The 15,210-nt window shown below is 45.7% G+C and overlaps 1 protein-coding gene and 2 non-coding genes across 5 annotated transcripts in view; 2 read left to right on the forward strand and 1 right to left on the reverse strand.

Annotated features, from left to right (window-relative positions):
- The window catches only part of SEC24B (SEC24 homolog B, COPII component), a 65,596-nt gene extending 54,230 nt beyond the window's left edge, over positions 1 to 11,366 (reverse strand). For 2 of the 3 annotated variants that reach the window (XM_075286879.1, XM_075286862.1), the window contains exons 1-3: positions 11,206 to 11,366; positions 7,730 to 8,386; positions 1,295 to 1,456 (exon numbers count right to left, since the gene is read on the reverse strand). In XM_075286879.1, the coding sequence (XP_075142980.1) occupies positions 1,295 to 1,456; positions 7,730 to 8,386; positions 11,206 to 11,242 (856 nt within the window). In that variant the 5' untranslated portion in view covers positions 11,243 to 11,366. The remainder of the gene's footprint in view (positions 1 to 1,294; positions 1,457 to 7,729; positions 8,387 to 11,205) is intronic. The other variant, XM_075286871.1, reaches the window with a different exon arrangement.
- A 167-nt stretch (positions 11,367 to 11,533) lies between these two features.
- On the forward strand, positions 11,534 to 11,605 carry TRNAA-UGC (transfer RNA alanine (anticodon UGC)). Its single transcript has one exon. It is a non-coding gene; the product is annotated as a tRNA-Ala (tRNA).
- A 397-nt stretch (positions 11,606 to 12,002) lies between these two features.
- TRNAA-UGC (transfer RNA alanine (anticodon UGC)) lies at positions 12,003 to 12,074 on the forward strand. Its single transcript has one exon. It is a non-coding gene; the product is annotated as a tRNA-Ala (tRNA).
- The last annotated feature ends 3,136 nt before the right edge of the window (positions 12,075 to 15,210 follow it).

Below are 15,210 nucleotides of genomic sequence, written 5' to 3' on the forward strand. Positions count from 1 at the left end.
TTGCGTCGCTATATTTTGACATCCATAACTTTTTCATCTTTATATGTATGGAGCTGTGGAAGGTGCCCATTTATGGAAAATAAGATGTAGCTTTTATTGATACCTTTTTTGAGTGAAAGGAGCGCTCTGAATTCTTTTTTCTTTTTATACTTTCAAAAAGTTTATTTTTTTTTTATTTACTTTTAGATTCCCTAGGGATCTTGAACATACTGTAGTGTATAGTGGTGAATGTATTGTAGCGTATAGTAAAAGCCATTCACCATTACACTCTGCAACATCTATCTATGGTACCTAAAACGTTAACTTCTGAGATCGGTGCCAGCGCAGATTGTGGCTGTTAGCAGCGGGTGCGTTGTATAGAGAGGGTTCATCTCCTGAGCCCTCTACATACAGTTATGTCATTGGTCATTAAGAGGTTAAAAAGCTAGCTAGCCCCTTCAACCATTCCATTAAATAGGTTTCAAGTAGGGGAGGTCAACAGTGTTAGATTGGTGGGGTTCGACTCCCAGGAGCCCCAGTAATCTGTTCTCAGCAGCCTCTATTTCAAGAACAGATTCAGAAGCAGACAGCTCTGTTCTCTGTTTAGTGGCTGTACTGAGTTACTGCAGATTAGCCCACACACACTTGTATAGCAGCAGAGTTGCAGAGCCAGCGGCTTATAGTGGCTGTGGAGATCAGCTGATGATGGGTCATCAATATAGTTTGCCTGAAAAAACCCCTATAGGTCGGGGCCCCACGGGACATAAACGCCGTGATTTGCCTGCAGCGGAGATGCTGTGGGAAAAATTGCGGCGTTTTACAGTGCAAGCAAAGGAGATGGGATTCATGTGAATCCCATGCCCACTTTGCGAAAGAAATTGCAGCGCGGACATGCTGCGATTTGCAAAGCCATTGCGGCTTTGCAAATCGCAGCATGTCAATTATATCTGCGGAAACGCCGGCGGCTTTCCCGTAGATATAATGGTAAGAGAAAGTCCGCGGAGGAAAACTCTGCGAACTTTCTGTTGAAAGCGCTGCAGAAAGAACAGCAATGCATTCACACCGTGGTTCTTTCTGCAGCGCTTTAGCACTGAGATTACAGCCTGTGGGGCCTTAGCCTTACAGACAGATCCATAAAGGGTTAAACCTCTCGCACTCTAACACAATGGGCATAGCTATGTGCACTGTTGGTCTTTCTGAATGGACGAAACACATGTTATGGCCAGAAGTCACCAAATAACTCTGTTTCATGTGGGACTCCAAGTCTACGTAACACATAAAACCCCTTGGGTGTGTATTCTTCTATACAGCTTACCATGCTGTACTGCTGTTTGAGGTGTATGTGAAGGAGCCAGCAGAGCCGGAGATCCTGATGACTGGCTTCCAGAAGCCATTGCCATTGAGTTGGGAGCTGATACAGCCGGTCTAGGTTGTACGATATCTGACGTCTGTCCTGGTACAGCAAAGGCAGGAGACACTAAAGAAGACAAAGTGGAAATTTACCATTGAGGGAGCAGTTAAAGATTTGCTGGTGTCTGCACAGTACAGTTTTGATCACATTAAAAAAATAAATAAAAAACACGTCACAAAAGCTTTATGCAAATACATTCAAAATAGGCAAATAAACAAAACAAACCTTTTTAGGGCTAGTTCACACAGGGACATGGACGCTGATTTTGACAGCAGATTTTACGGCCAAATCAGCGTCCATACAATGTCCACACTATGTGAACTGCTCCCGCCGCGACCATCGCGGTCGCGGCTTTCACCTCCGCTGTCGGCTCAAATGAATGAGCCGACATGGAGGGCGTTGCGGCTGGGCGGAAGCCGCGGCTCATCGCGAGCGGCTTCCGCCCAAAACATAGGTCACGTCGCTTCTTTTTCTGCTAGCGAGCTAGCAGAAAAAAATAAGCGAGCAGTTCACATAGGGATACATTGTATGGACGCTGATTTGGCCGCGAAATCCGCTGTCAAAATCAGCGTCCATGTCCCCGTGTGAACTAGCCCTTACTGTCAGTTTTTGCCACAAGAATTCCCAACATAATAGATAACTATTTTAGGGGGATAAAATTAAAACAAAGCCCTGGAAACAGAAGCCCTGGGAGAAGGAACTTATTTTATTGTATCCCCCTTATTTGCAACACACACAAATCTTCTAAAAGGAGTTGAACATCCACTTTATATACTACAGGACATATATATTTCATGTTATTCTCTTTTCCACAACAATGTCTAAATTTGCAATTGTGCATTCACATTGTACCTTTATAGGGGTTTTCTAAGACTAAGAAAATGTGACAACTAAAGACAGGAAACATTTGTTACAAGATAAGATAACACATAGTCCCATCATGGGGAAATTCAGTGTGTTATAGCAGCATAGATAATCCAATCCAATAATAATATAAAATAAAAAATGTGAGTACAAAAAAGCTCCACAGTAGAGGCATTGCAGTAATAGTGGGTACAGATAAAAACACACACATACATTTTATATATATATATATATATATATATATATATATATATATATATATATACACTCACCGGCCACTTTATTAGGTACACCATGCTAGTAACGGGTTGGACCCCCTTTTGCCTTCAGAACTGCCTCAATTCTTCGTGGCATAGATTCAACAAGGTGCTGGAAGCATTCCTCAGAGATTTTGGTCCATATTGACATGATGGCATCACACAGTTGCCGCAGATTTGTCGGCTGCACATCCATGATGCGAATCTCCCGTTCTACCACATCCCAAAGATGCTCTATTGGATTGAGATCTGGTGACTGTGGAGGCCATTGGAGTACAGTGAACTCATTGTCATGTTCAAGAAACCAGTCTGAGATGATTCCAGCTTTATGACATGGCGCATTATCCTGCTGAAAGTAGCCATCAGATGTTGGGTACATTGTGGTCATAAAGGGATGGACATGGTCAGCAACAATACTCAGGTAGGCTTTGGCGTTGTAACGATGCTCAATTGGTACCAAGGGGCCCAAAGAGTGCCAAGAAAATATTCCCCACACCATGACACCACCACCACCAGCCTGAACCGTTGATACAAGGCAGGATGGATCCATGCTTTCATGTTGTTGACGCCAAATTCTGACCCTACCATCCGAATGTCGCAGCAGAAATCGAGACTCATCAGACCAGGCAACGTTTTTCCAGTCTTCAATTGTCCAATTTCGATGAGCTTGTGCAAATTGTAGCCTCAGTTTCCTGTTCTTAGCTGAAAGGAGTGGCACCCAGTGTGGTCTTCTGCTGCTGTAGGCCATCTGCCTCAAAGTTCGACGTACTGTGCATTCAGAGATGCTCTTCTGGCTACCTTGGTTGTAACGGGTGGCTATTTGAGTCACTGTTGCCTTTCTATCAGCTCGAACCAGTCTGGCCATTCTCCTCTGACCTCTGGCATCAACAACGCATTTCCGCCCACAGAACTGCCGCTCACTGGATGTTTTTTCTTTTTCGGACCATTCTCTGTAAACCCTAGAGATGGTTGTGCGTGAAAATCCCAGTAGATCAGCAGTTTCTGAAATACTCAGACTAGCCCTTCTGGCACCAACAACCATGCCACGTTCAAAGGCACTCAAATCACCTTTCTTCCCCATACTGATGCTCGGTTTGAACTGCAGGAGATTGTCTTGACCATGTCTACATGCCTAAATGCACTGAGTTGCCGCCATGTGATTGGCTGATTAGAAATTAAGTGTTAATGAGCAGTTGGACAGGTGTACCTAATAAAGTGGCCGGTGAGTGTACACACACACACACACACACACACACACACACACACACACACTGTTACCGTCTTGCTATATATTTATTATAGCAGGGTATACTAGGCATGGATGAAAACTGCTAGGAGGTGCACACACACACACACACACTATATAAATAAGATATCTATGTATGTGCACAGACATATTTACCTATATACACGTATGTGTATACACTGCGTTCCAAATTATGCAAATTATATTTTTGCCTGATTTTCCTCTGATGCAAATAAGAGTCAGTATAATGTTCACATCTTCATCCGTTCCCAATGATAACATTTATTTTAACAAATTATAAAATCTAAATCCACTGTTCCAAATTATTATGCACAACAGAGTTTCTAAGCAAGTTATAGGTTGCAAATAAGTGAAGATGGTAATTTGCTGAATTTGCAATATTAAGAAGTGACATTTACTGAAAATAGAATATATATATAAAAAAAAAAAAAGATTCAAAAACAACTTAATAGGTCAATTTATATGCTAACATATGAGCCCTTCTTTGATATCTCCCCTTCACAATTCTTGAATCCATTGACCTTGTGAGTTTTTGCTTACGGTAATTTCTTAGCAGCCCTAGGAGGCTATTCTGACATCTTGAAGTTTTGATGTGAACTGCCTCCCACCCTCATAGATCTTTTGCTTGAGAATACTACAGAATATATTGGCGCTATATAAATAAAGTTATTATTACTCCAAAGGTTCTCAGTAGGGTTGACATATATATAGTTCACAATCTACTTTCCTACCCCCATGATTCATGCGGGCAGCACGTGGCAAGCACACGGACCACATTATAGTCTACTTGCAGTTGCATTCGGTATTCCGGTTGGGGGCTCCCCATGCGGACTCCCCGAACGGAATACCGAACACAGATGTGAATGAAGGGTAAGCAGGACCCGGCCTGATGCTGATCATGCATTCACATCTATTACAGGGGAGATGAACACAATGCTGAATGTTTCTCATCTCCTTCTACACTCCCTAGCCAAATCCTGTTGTCATCAGAAATAACATTACGTTCATGGTGGGCATGGCCCTAACAACTAAAGTCATGTGCACAATGAACAGCCAGTAAAGAATTGAAACAGACTGTGTTGCTCACACAATTCTGCAAAATGGTAGGAAATTTTTATGTGGTCTTAATTAGAAAAAAAATCATTTCAGCAAATGTTTGTCTATTTGACCAACTGCAGTTTTCTTGAACTGTATTTTTTACGTAAAATCCCAAAGTCTGACAGAAGCTATATTTCTCCCTGCTCTCACTCATTTCTACATTTAGCCAACAAGTTAGTTGTAACCAGTGTCTCATCCACAAGTAAGACGTGTAAAGTGCTCTAATTCACAGAGCTTTTCATTTAGATCTTGTAATCCAATGCAGCTTACACACACACTGTCTCAGCAGCTAATGCTTAAGATCAGCCCAACATCTGTCACCTAGACATTGGTTGGAGGAATCGGCTAGGATCACTAGAAGAAACAAGTCTATGATCTGAAACATGTAACATGCTAGATCATAGCATCTGACAGTACGGAAAGAAAAGGGATCGGTTTATCCTATTTAAATTTAGTCCCATTAGGTCCATTTTAAAACAATTTGGTACATGGTAGAGAGAAATCTGGTAAATGGAGTTGTCAATAGCAAAATCGATATCAAACTAATGACATGGTCACGTAAGCGGCCACAAAAAATGGCAGCGCGCATGTGCAGTCGGCTCAACCCGAGCGCAGAGCCGACTGCGCATGCGTAGAAATTTGACCCCCAGCGCCGTAAGAAGATGCAGGGAGAAGCCGTTCCAGAAGAAGATGGAGGCGGCGCTGGAGAGAGTTTTTTTTTGGAGTTAAAAATGGCAAAAAAAAAAATCACTAGCTTTGACTAACCATGGCTGTCAGCTATTTATAACAGTCTCAGACTAAGAGTCGGAGTCATAGTCCGGCTGTGGAAAAACTGAAGAGTCAGAGGTCTGGCCAACTGACTCCACATCTCCCAGAATTCTCAGATGTTCTCAGAATTGCTGGGAGTTGTAGTTCCACAGCAGCTGGAGGTGGCTTATCACTGAAGTTGATGTTACTCTGCATTTCATCTGTTTCATAGAGTACAAACCCCTGGTTTACTGGCAAAGCAGAAATGTGCTACTCATAACTGAAATGAAAAACTACAAGTAGGTTTTCAGGAAAAAGCGCTGTGTAAACCCAGTCTAAGTAAACCTGCTTTCTAGAAGCACAAGCAGGTGATGTTGTTCTCAGTCATCTCCCTTGGGAATATAACCTACAGGAGACACCTGCACACACGCTCAACAGTCGTACCACGAAACAAAGACTTTGAGGTTTCAAACCAACTAAAATAGACAATCCAGTTACACTATATGACACCACCATACAGTGAAACTGTGCAGTTCACTCTTACATCCCCAAACTCTTTGCAATGATGGCTGAGGGGGAAATACAGCAATGAAACGCCAATGGCTTAAAGGGATCCTATCATACAAACGTTTTTTTTTTCTGAGTAACACGTCGGAATAGCTTTAAAAAAGGCTATTCTTCTCCTACCTTTCGTTGTCTTGACCACGCCACTGTTCACCTGAAATCCTGGTTTTTAACGGTATGCAAATAAGTTCTTTTGCAGCACTGAGTGCGTCCCCAATTTTGCGAGAGAACTCTACCCAGTGCTGCCTCCATCTTCGTCAGCAACGTCCTCTTCTTCCGATGCAGGTTTCAGACTTCTAGGCCTCGGGCAAAGCAGACTGCGCATGCCCACATGCCACAAGAAAATGGCCGCTTACACAGTAAGCAAGCGGCCATTTTCTCGTGGCCTGTGGGCATGCGCAATCTGCTCTGCCTGAGGCCTAGAAGTCTGAAACCTGCGCCGGAAGAAGAGGACGTTGCTGACGAAGATGGAGGTGGCGCTGGATAGAGTTCTCTCGCAGCACTGGAGACGCTCCCAGTGCTGTTTGAGCACTGGGACGTGCCCCCAGTGCTGCAAGAGAACTCATTTACATACCGTTAAAAACAGACATTCCTATGGAACGGCGGCACAGAGAAGACAACGAAAGGTAGGAGAAGAAAAGGCGTTCTTAAGGCTATTCCGACGTGTTACTTAGAAAAAAAATGTGTTTGAAAGATAGGATCCCTTTAACGTTATAGCAACATATGCAATTACAGTTAGTAATAGAATAGAGCACACTTGTAATGATTTGGGGCATTTTCAACAATGGTCCATATAACCCCTGAGTAGTAATAGTGGTAAGGTAAGATCACCAGCTTATCTCTACCTTGGAGAAAGAAAGGGTCATGGACCACATAACAATATCCCAACGCTCTGCATGGCTGTGTGCCATTTGTCACGAAGCGCATTCATTGTATAACACACAGGGCCTGTTCAGCAGACTACCCATTGTCTCTTCCCACTTTTTTTTTTTTACAAATTCAAATACGCTCCTTCATGCTCTCAGGCTGACTGAACGCCCACATTTTGAGAACTTGGTATGCTACACATTTTAAGTTCCTCAAAAAGCATCTTCTAAGACACACAGCATTCTATACTATAACCTATAACATGCCCTAAAGAAGGCCTCATGCACATGGGCAGAGCTGTTGGCACAGACTGTACAAAAGAACATTGAATTCCTGCAGCTCCGCAATATGGCATCAGATAAAGCACGCAATAAAATCAGAAAAAAGCCGCAAAGGCCCATAACAAAGCACCACAGATATGTATGGATGCCATATTAAAAAGATTTTCCAATCTTGAAGTGCGCAGAGATCGCCACTTCTTCACAGGCCACGTGAGATCACACCAGTCACATGGCCTGTTCGCAGCTCAGTTTCTTTCAAGTGACACTCAATGAGAAGAGGGTAATAAGCCACAAAATAAAATAATTGCATACAGAGTTGGGACACACCCCATACAAATTACCATGGCAAATTTTTACTTCCCAATATCAAAGTGGTATACCGACAACAACTTACCTGCACTGGTCTGTTGATGGTTAGTAGCCATGGGCACGGCTTGGTTCTGCACAAGGCCATCCTGAGCTCTGTGCTGATCAGCAACAGGAACAGGGGGTGCACTTAGGCTGCGCAAATCTTGATGAAGTAAGTGAGGATGAGTAGATGTTGGCTGTCTTTGTGTATGGTTAGTCACCTGAGTGCCAGGCTGAAGGCCATGGGTGGGTATCACTTGTCCATATTGACTACTCACAGGCGTAGAGGTGTATGGTGCTCCTTGATATAAATGACTGGATGTTACAGGTACAGAATAGTGACTGGAATGAGTGGATAATCCCTGAGGAGGAAAGGATGAGGTGGTGGAATAAGAATAGCTGTAGTCACCAGTAAATGCAGGATATGGTTGCACAGGAGCTTGGTGCTGTGGTTGGGATACTGGAACATGATGACTTTGAGAGAGTCCATGATAGAACTGGTGAGAAGCTGGATCGCTATGTAAATGATTGGTCTGGAGAGGTGGAGCAGTTGCATAGTTTATTGAGTGATAGTCAATCCCATACTGGTTATTTGTGTAGGAAGGAGTAACTTTACTCGGCACTTGGGAGCAGAACGCTGGAGGAGCGCTGTTAGCAGATGGATAAAGCTTGTATCCATGAGGAGGCTGAGGCTGAGCTGGGCCTACAATAAATAAGACAAGATGTTTACACTCAAGAATAGAAAAAAAAAAAGACAGACAAAAATATCCCAAAGTCATCACAATGTTGTTCAAATGCTTCTGGCAGAGCATTAGCAGCACTTTTCTCTCCACTTTTCGTGTGGAAACAGAGTGGAAACCACATGGACCCCATTAAAATCTATGAGGTCCACGGGTTTGCTTTAGGTAACCGCTTTTTAATGCGTATAGGTTTCCGTTCTGGGAGTCGAAAACCCAAACGCAGATGTGAACCATGCCAGACTGCCTAAGTTTGCTCTGTGCTAACTATTAGTAAATCTGGGCCACTATCTTTTGTGCAAGCCAATGCTCTGAAACAAATTTAACAAAAGTTACATTTAATAGATTTTTTCACCTTCGTGTAATCTTACTTTTATGTGAATTAGGATTTCAGCAAATAAAGCTTATGTATTGAAATATGTAAAACATGGCTGTAGCGTCTCTAGTCCAGAGCACCAACAGTCTCCTTCATAAATGACAGCCATGGTCAGGTAGAAGGTGCAAAGCTCCGCCAGGTCACCCACAAAAAAAAGCTAACGAATTAATTCCTATGAAGAAAATTTGCAACAAATTCTGCAGAATATAATTATACAATTATATATAATTATATAATTGTATAATATGATCAAAAATAATGAATCATTTTATTTGGAAGCTGGAGTAAAAATCTTTTTCTGGTTAACTCCACGCAAAGCTGGCCCAGTCCGATTCCACAGTTCCAAAGTTACACGATTTTATAATATAGAACAGGGGTAGGGAACCTTTGGCTCTCCAGCTGCTGTGAAACTACAACTCCCAGCATGCTCCATTCACTTCCATGGGAGTTCCCAGAACAGCGGAGCCAGTATGCATGCTGGGAGTTGTAGTTTCGCAACAGCTGGAGAGCCGTACGTTCCCTACCCCTGATATAGAAGCTTAAGCTTATGTGTAGAAGGAGACCACAAAGCAACAGTAACTCACAGGATCCAACCAGTATTGGGTATTTACCTCCAACTAATGCCAACTCCATTTTTTTTTTCCTTTTCCCCTAAGGCTGGATTCATAGAGCCAAATACATCCGTATTGAAGTTGCAGAACCTGTCCTGGTTGCGGATCTAATGAGCTAAAGTAGTAGCATCATGAGGATCTGATGTTACAGCAGTATAATAAAGATTTCCCATGAGCAGATGTTAACTCAGCACAACCTTTACTACGAAACCATTGACCCAATAGTAGTAAAATATGTGCCACAATAATACATAGGAGACACTGGGGGGACTGTATCAACAAATCCACACCAATTTTCTGGGATAGATGGGTATAAATTCAGCAAATATTTGGCACACGTCTCTTTCCATGAGCCTAATGTGCACTGTATCCCTCGGTCTATGCTTGCTCACCACTATCTGGGCATAGCAGGGTGGAGAAGCCTCAGCCCAACATATTTATTAGAATTCGGGCCAGTTTTCTGGGAAGAGTTATACAGGAAACCCGTGTTAGTTCCTGGATAGTACAGCTTCCCATTCTAGTACTGAAGCATGCACCTGAGTCATCAGGACCGGAGCCTCTTAAGTCAAGTGTTCGTTGCGTCAGTCAGGGCCTTTATTAAGACATAGGAAATAGGTTTTATTAGGACTGTTGTTGCCTATGCCATACAGTAAGGTCACAGCTGCAGTCATTCACATCTGATACATGCCAGCACTGGGCACACAGATGCATGTATGGCATATGATCCGCACAGGAAAATAAGCAAAGATCCAGAACTGGATCTCATTGGTGTCTCAGTCCATATATATAGAACTAGTCTGGAAACTTGGATCCAAATACCAAACATAGTAGCAGAGGCATTGAGTCTGAACCTGACCATACATGCACAGATGTTGGATAACGCGTTCCTGTGACCCAATAAGAGGGCAATACACTGCTGTCAGGCTTTGTTCACATGTGAACGTGTTCAGTGTATGTACTGGCGGTACTACTCTTGGTGAACATGTTATTGAATAGAAGCAGGACAAGAGCACAGACAAATCTGACTGTGTAACTATACCGTGGCCAATGTACACATCATGGAATACTACCGGCACAGATGTGAACAGAGCCTAAGACATGACGATGACAAAACTTATCTGCTTTTCTCACCAAAGGACTCAAAGAAGTGTTTCGGAATAGCGGAGCTAGTGACTGCCATACAGGCCCCCATCCCAACACCCACAGCCAGATGCTTCCCCCTCCAATTCTGTCATCAGGATGGCCCCAGTTACATTAGGCTAAGGCCAAAGGTCATTCAGACTGTAACCAGTGACAGAGCAGCAGCCCCCACACAGAACCATCTGAAGACCCCAGTCCATGTGGGAGGGAGATCACAGCCCTGACAATCCTACCAAGGCTATTGTCATATCCTCACCACAGAGTCAGACAACTTAATAGAACACCCCCCACCACACACACACACATACATACATACACACATACATACATAGATACATACACACACACACACGACAGCCAGTGGGGTCCATTATGTGCCATTCGCATACGACACATGATGGATCTGTTCTGATTTTCTAACAGAAGCAACCTGTGAGGATAACGTGGGGAGCCTACGTGTATGTGGCTGTAGGGCTGGCAGGGCACACACGGGGCATATGGCAGGCTGCTCTGGCCTCCTACAAGAGCTGATCCGCAGTAACACTGAGGAACCGGGCTCTGATGTCAGCAGAAAGCGCCGGCCATGATGTGAACCTGTAATAGCCGCCACACATCACACCCCATGCCCACTCACCACATGACAACCCCCTCCTCTCACCGTTGTGCTGTGCGGCCGGAGGCCCCGGTGCGGACATAACTTCGGCTCTTCGCGCTGACGTTGTGAAACAAAAAGCAGCCCCGGGTAACAGGACCCTGCAGTCACCACCGCAACCGCCGGCTTGTGGGAGGAGCCCGAAGCCACTTCGCAGGGATACGGAACGTCACGTGATCGCAAAGCAGTCCTTACACAAGAGCAGCGCTGTAGGTGTTACAGCAGAGACGTGTTCGCCCTCCAGTGGCTGGAGGTGGTTGTAAAAATGACTTGAATAGCACTGGAGTATGTTTCTTACTATACATAAACTGTTAAACGTAAGGAGGAGCGAGCAGGGGATGTAGCTCAGTGGTAGAGCGCATGCTTTGCATGTATGAGGCCCCGGGTTCAATCCCCGGCATCTCCACTTCTTTTCTTTTCAAGTTATACTGTAAATCTTTGATTTATGTTATTGCTGTCTAGTATGATTCTTATGACAGTGTTCACACTAAGTACATTGATATAATAAATGAAGGCACCACTAGGAATGTTTTTATAGTGAAGGTTCTGACCACGGGGACTAATACTCCCCCACATAATTATACAGCGCTACAAGCGCTTCTCACTACATCACACTCCGCCTGTCATAGTCCCAGACTTATGGCTCCTTTATATGTAAATGTTCACATACTGTTGTCCCATATAGAAATCATTGACTATAAAGGTAAGCGGACCTACAAAGAAAATGGCCTGAAGACACAATAGACAGATAGGAACAATGAAAAAAGACATGTTCTATCTAACTAAGCTGAAATGCACGTGTAGGGGATGTAGCTCAGTGGTAGAGCGCATGCTTTGCATGTATGAGGCCCCGGGTTCAATCCCCGGCATCTCCACTCTATTTTCTTCTTATGTTCTTCATGGTTTTACCACTGTTATATAATCTTGCTATTGTATTATTGTATTGCATTTACTTATTCTGATAGGATTAAAGGGATTCTACCATTAAAACCTTTTTATTCGTGGATAAGACGTCGGAATAGGCCTAGAAGTTACAAGCCTGCGCCGGAAGAAGACATTGAAGATGACGCTGCGGACGAAGAAGGAGATGGCGCTGGAGACACTTATCTGGCAGCGGTGGGGACGCCCCCATCTCTGCGAGAGAACTCATTTGCCTACCGGTACAAAACGGTATTTCTAAAGAACGGCGCAGTGGAGACCACGTCTAAAGGTAAGAGACAAATAGCCTCTCTAAAGGCTATTCCGACGTCTTATTCACAAAAAAATAGGTTTTAATGGTAGAATTCCTTTAAGCTCAAGCAGTAAATGTATCATAGAGTCATTTTACTTTTACTATCTCCTGTTTTCATAAAATTATGACTTGTAAAACTTAACCTTTAATGGCTAACTTTTGAAAAGTAGAAAGAGGGACAAAATGTGTGGCGCGCGCAACGCGTTGCGGCTAATTTGGCTCTGCCCACTTTTATGTTGACTCTGCCCATTTTCATTCATTTTTCACCCGTAAATTATGTCCCCCCTCTATCTCTCCCCCAGTTTTATATACACCCTTAATATGCCCCCAGTTTCATGTCCCCCTCCATCTCTGTCCCCAGATTCATGTCCCCCTCCATCTCTGCCCCCAGATTCATGTCCCCCCATCTCTGTCCCCAGATTCATGTCCCCCTCCATCTCTGCCCCCAGATTCATGTCCCCTCCATCTCTGTCCCCAGATTCATGTCCCCCATCTCTGCCCCCAGATTCATGTCCCCCATCTGTACCACCAGATTCATGTCCCCCCATCTCTGCCCCCAGATTCATGTCCCCCATCTCTGCCCCCAGATTCATGTCCCCCATCTCTGCCACCAGATTCATGTCCCCCCATCTCTGCCCCAAATTCATATCCCTCCATCACTGCCCCCAGATTCATGTCCCCCCATCTCTTCCCCCAGATTCATGTCCCCCCATCTCTTCCCCCAGATTTATGTCCTCCCATCTCTCTCCCCAGATTCATGTCTCCCATCTCTGCCCCCAGATTCATGTCCCCCCCATCTCTGCCCCCAAATTCATGTCCCTTCATCTCTGCCCCCAGATTCATGTCCCCCCATCTCTGCCCCCAGATTCATGTCCCCCCATCTCTGCCCCCAGATTCATATCCTCCCATCTCTTCCACCAGATTCATGCCCCCCCATCTCTGCCCCCAAATTCATGTCCCTCCATCTCCGCCCCCAGATTCATGTCCCCACATCTCTGCCCCCAGATTCATGTCCCTCCATCTCTGCCCCCAGATTGATGTCCCCTCCATCTCTGTCCCCAGATTCAGGTCCCCTCCATCTCTGCCCCCAGATTCAGGTCCCCTCCATCTCTGCCCCCAGATTCATGTCCCCTCCATCTCTGCCCCCAGATTCATGTCCCCTCCATCTGTGCCCTTAGATTCATGTCCCCACATCTCTACCTCCAGATTCATGTCCCCACATCTCTGCCCCCAGATTCATGTCCCCTCCATCTCTGTCCCCAGATTCATGTCCCCCATCTCTGCCCCCAGATTCATGTCCCCCCATCTCTACCACCAGATTCATGTCCCCCCATCTCTGCCCCCATATTCATGTCCCCCATCTCTGCCCCCAGATTCATGTCCCCCATCTCTGCCACCAGATTCATGTCCCCCCATCTCTGCCCCAAATTCATGTCCCTCCATCTCTGCCCCAGATTCATGTCCCCCCATCTCTTCCCCCAGATTCATGTCCCCCCATCTCTGCCCCCAGATTCATGTCCCCCCATCTCTCTCCCCAGATTCATGTCTCCCATCTCTGCCCCCAGATTCATGTCCCCCCCATCTCTGCCCTCCAATTCATGTCCCTCCATCTCTGCCCCCAGATTCATGTCCCCCCATCTCTGCCCCCAGATTCATGTCCTCCCATCTCTCTCTCCAGATTCATGTCTCCCATCTCTGCCCCCAGATTCATGTCCCCCCCATCTCTGCCCCCCAATTCATGTCCCTCCATCTCTGCCCCCAGATTCATGTCCCCCCATCTCTGTCCCCAGATTCATGTCCCTCCATCTCTGCCCCCAGATTGATGTCCCCTCCATCTCTGTCCCCAGATTCAGGTCCCTTCCATCTCTGCCCCCAGATTCATGTCCCCTCCATCTCTGCCCCCAGATTCATGTCCCCTCCATCTCTGTCCTCAGATTCATGTCCCCACATCTCTGCCTCCAGATTCATGTCCCCACATCTCTGTCCCCAGATTCATGTCCCCCTCCATCTCTGTCCCCAGATTCATGTCCCCCATCTCTGCCCCCAGATTCATGTCCCCCCATCTCTACCACCAGATTCATGTCCCCCCATCTCTGCCCCCAGATTCATGTCCCCCATCTCTGCCCCCAGATTCATGTCCCCCATCTCTGCCACCAGATTCATGTCCCCCATCTCTTCCCCCAAATTCATGTCCCTCCATCTCTGCCCCCAGATTCATGTCCTCCCATCTCTCTCCCCAGATTCATGTCTCCCATCTCTTCCCCCAGATTCATGTCCCCCCCATCTCTGCCCCCAAATTCATGTCCCTCCATCTCTGCCCCCAGATTCATGTCCCCCCATCTCTTCCCCCAGATTCATGTCCCCCCCATCTCTGCCCCCAGATTCATATCCTCCCATCTCTGTCCCCAGATTCATGTCCCCCATCTCCCCATCTCTTCCCCCAAATTCATGTCCCTCCATCTCTGCCCCCAGATTCATGTCCCCACATCTCTGCCCCCAGATTCATGTCCCTCCATCTCTGCCCCCAGATTGATGTCCCCTCCATCTCTGTCCCCAGATTCAGGTCCCCTCCATCTCTGCCCCCAGATTCATGTCCCCTCCATCTCTGCCCCCAGATTCATGTCCCCTCCATCTCTGCCCCCAGATTCATGTCCCCTCTATCTCTGCCCCCAGATTCATGTCCCCTCCATCTCTGCCCTCAGATTCATGTCCCCACATATCTGCCTCCAGATTCATGTCCCCACATCTCTGCCCCCAGATTCATGTCCCCCCATCTCTGC

The sequence above is a fragment of the Leptodactylus fuscus genome, chromosome 1 (assembly GCF_031893055.1).
Source record: "Leptodactylus fuscus isolate aLepFus1 chromosome 1, aLepFus1.hap2, whole genome shotgun sequence".
Classification (NCBI taxonomy): domain Eukaryota; kingdom Metazoa; phylum Chordata; class Amphibia; order Anura; family Leptodactylidae; genus Leptodactylus; species Leptodactylus fuscus.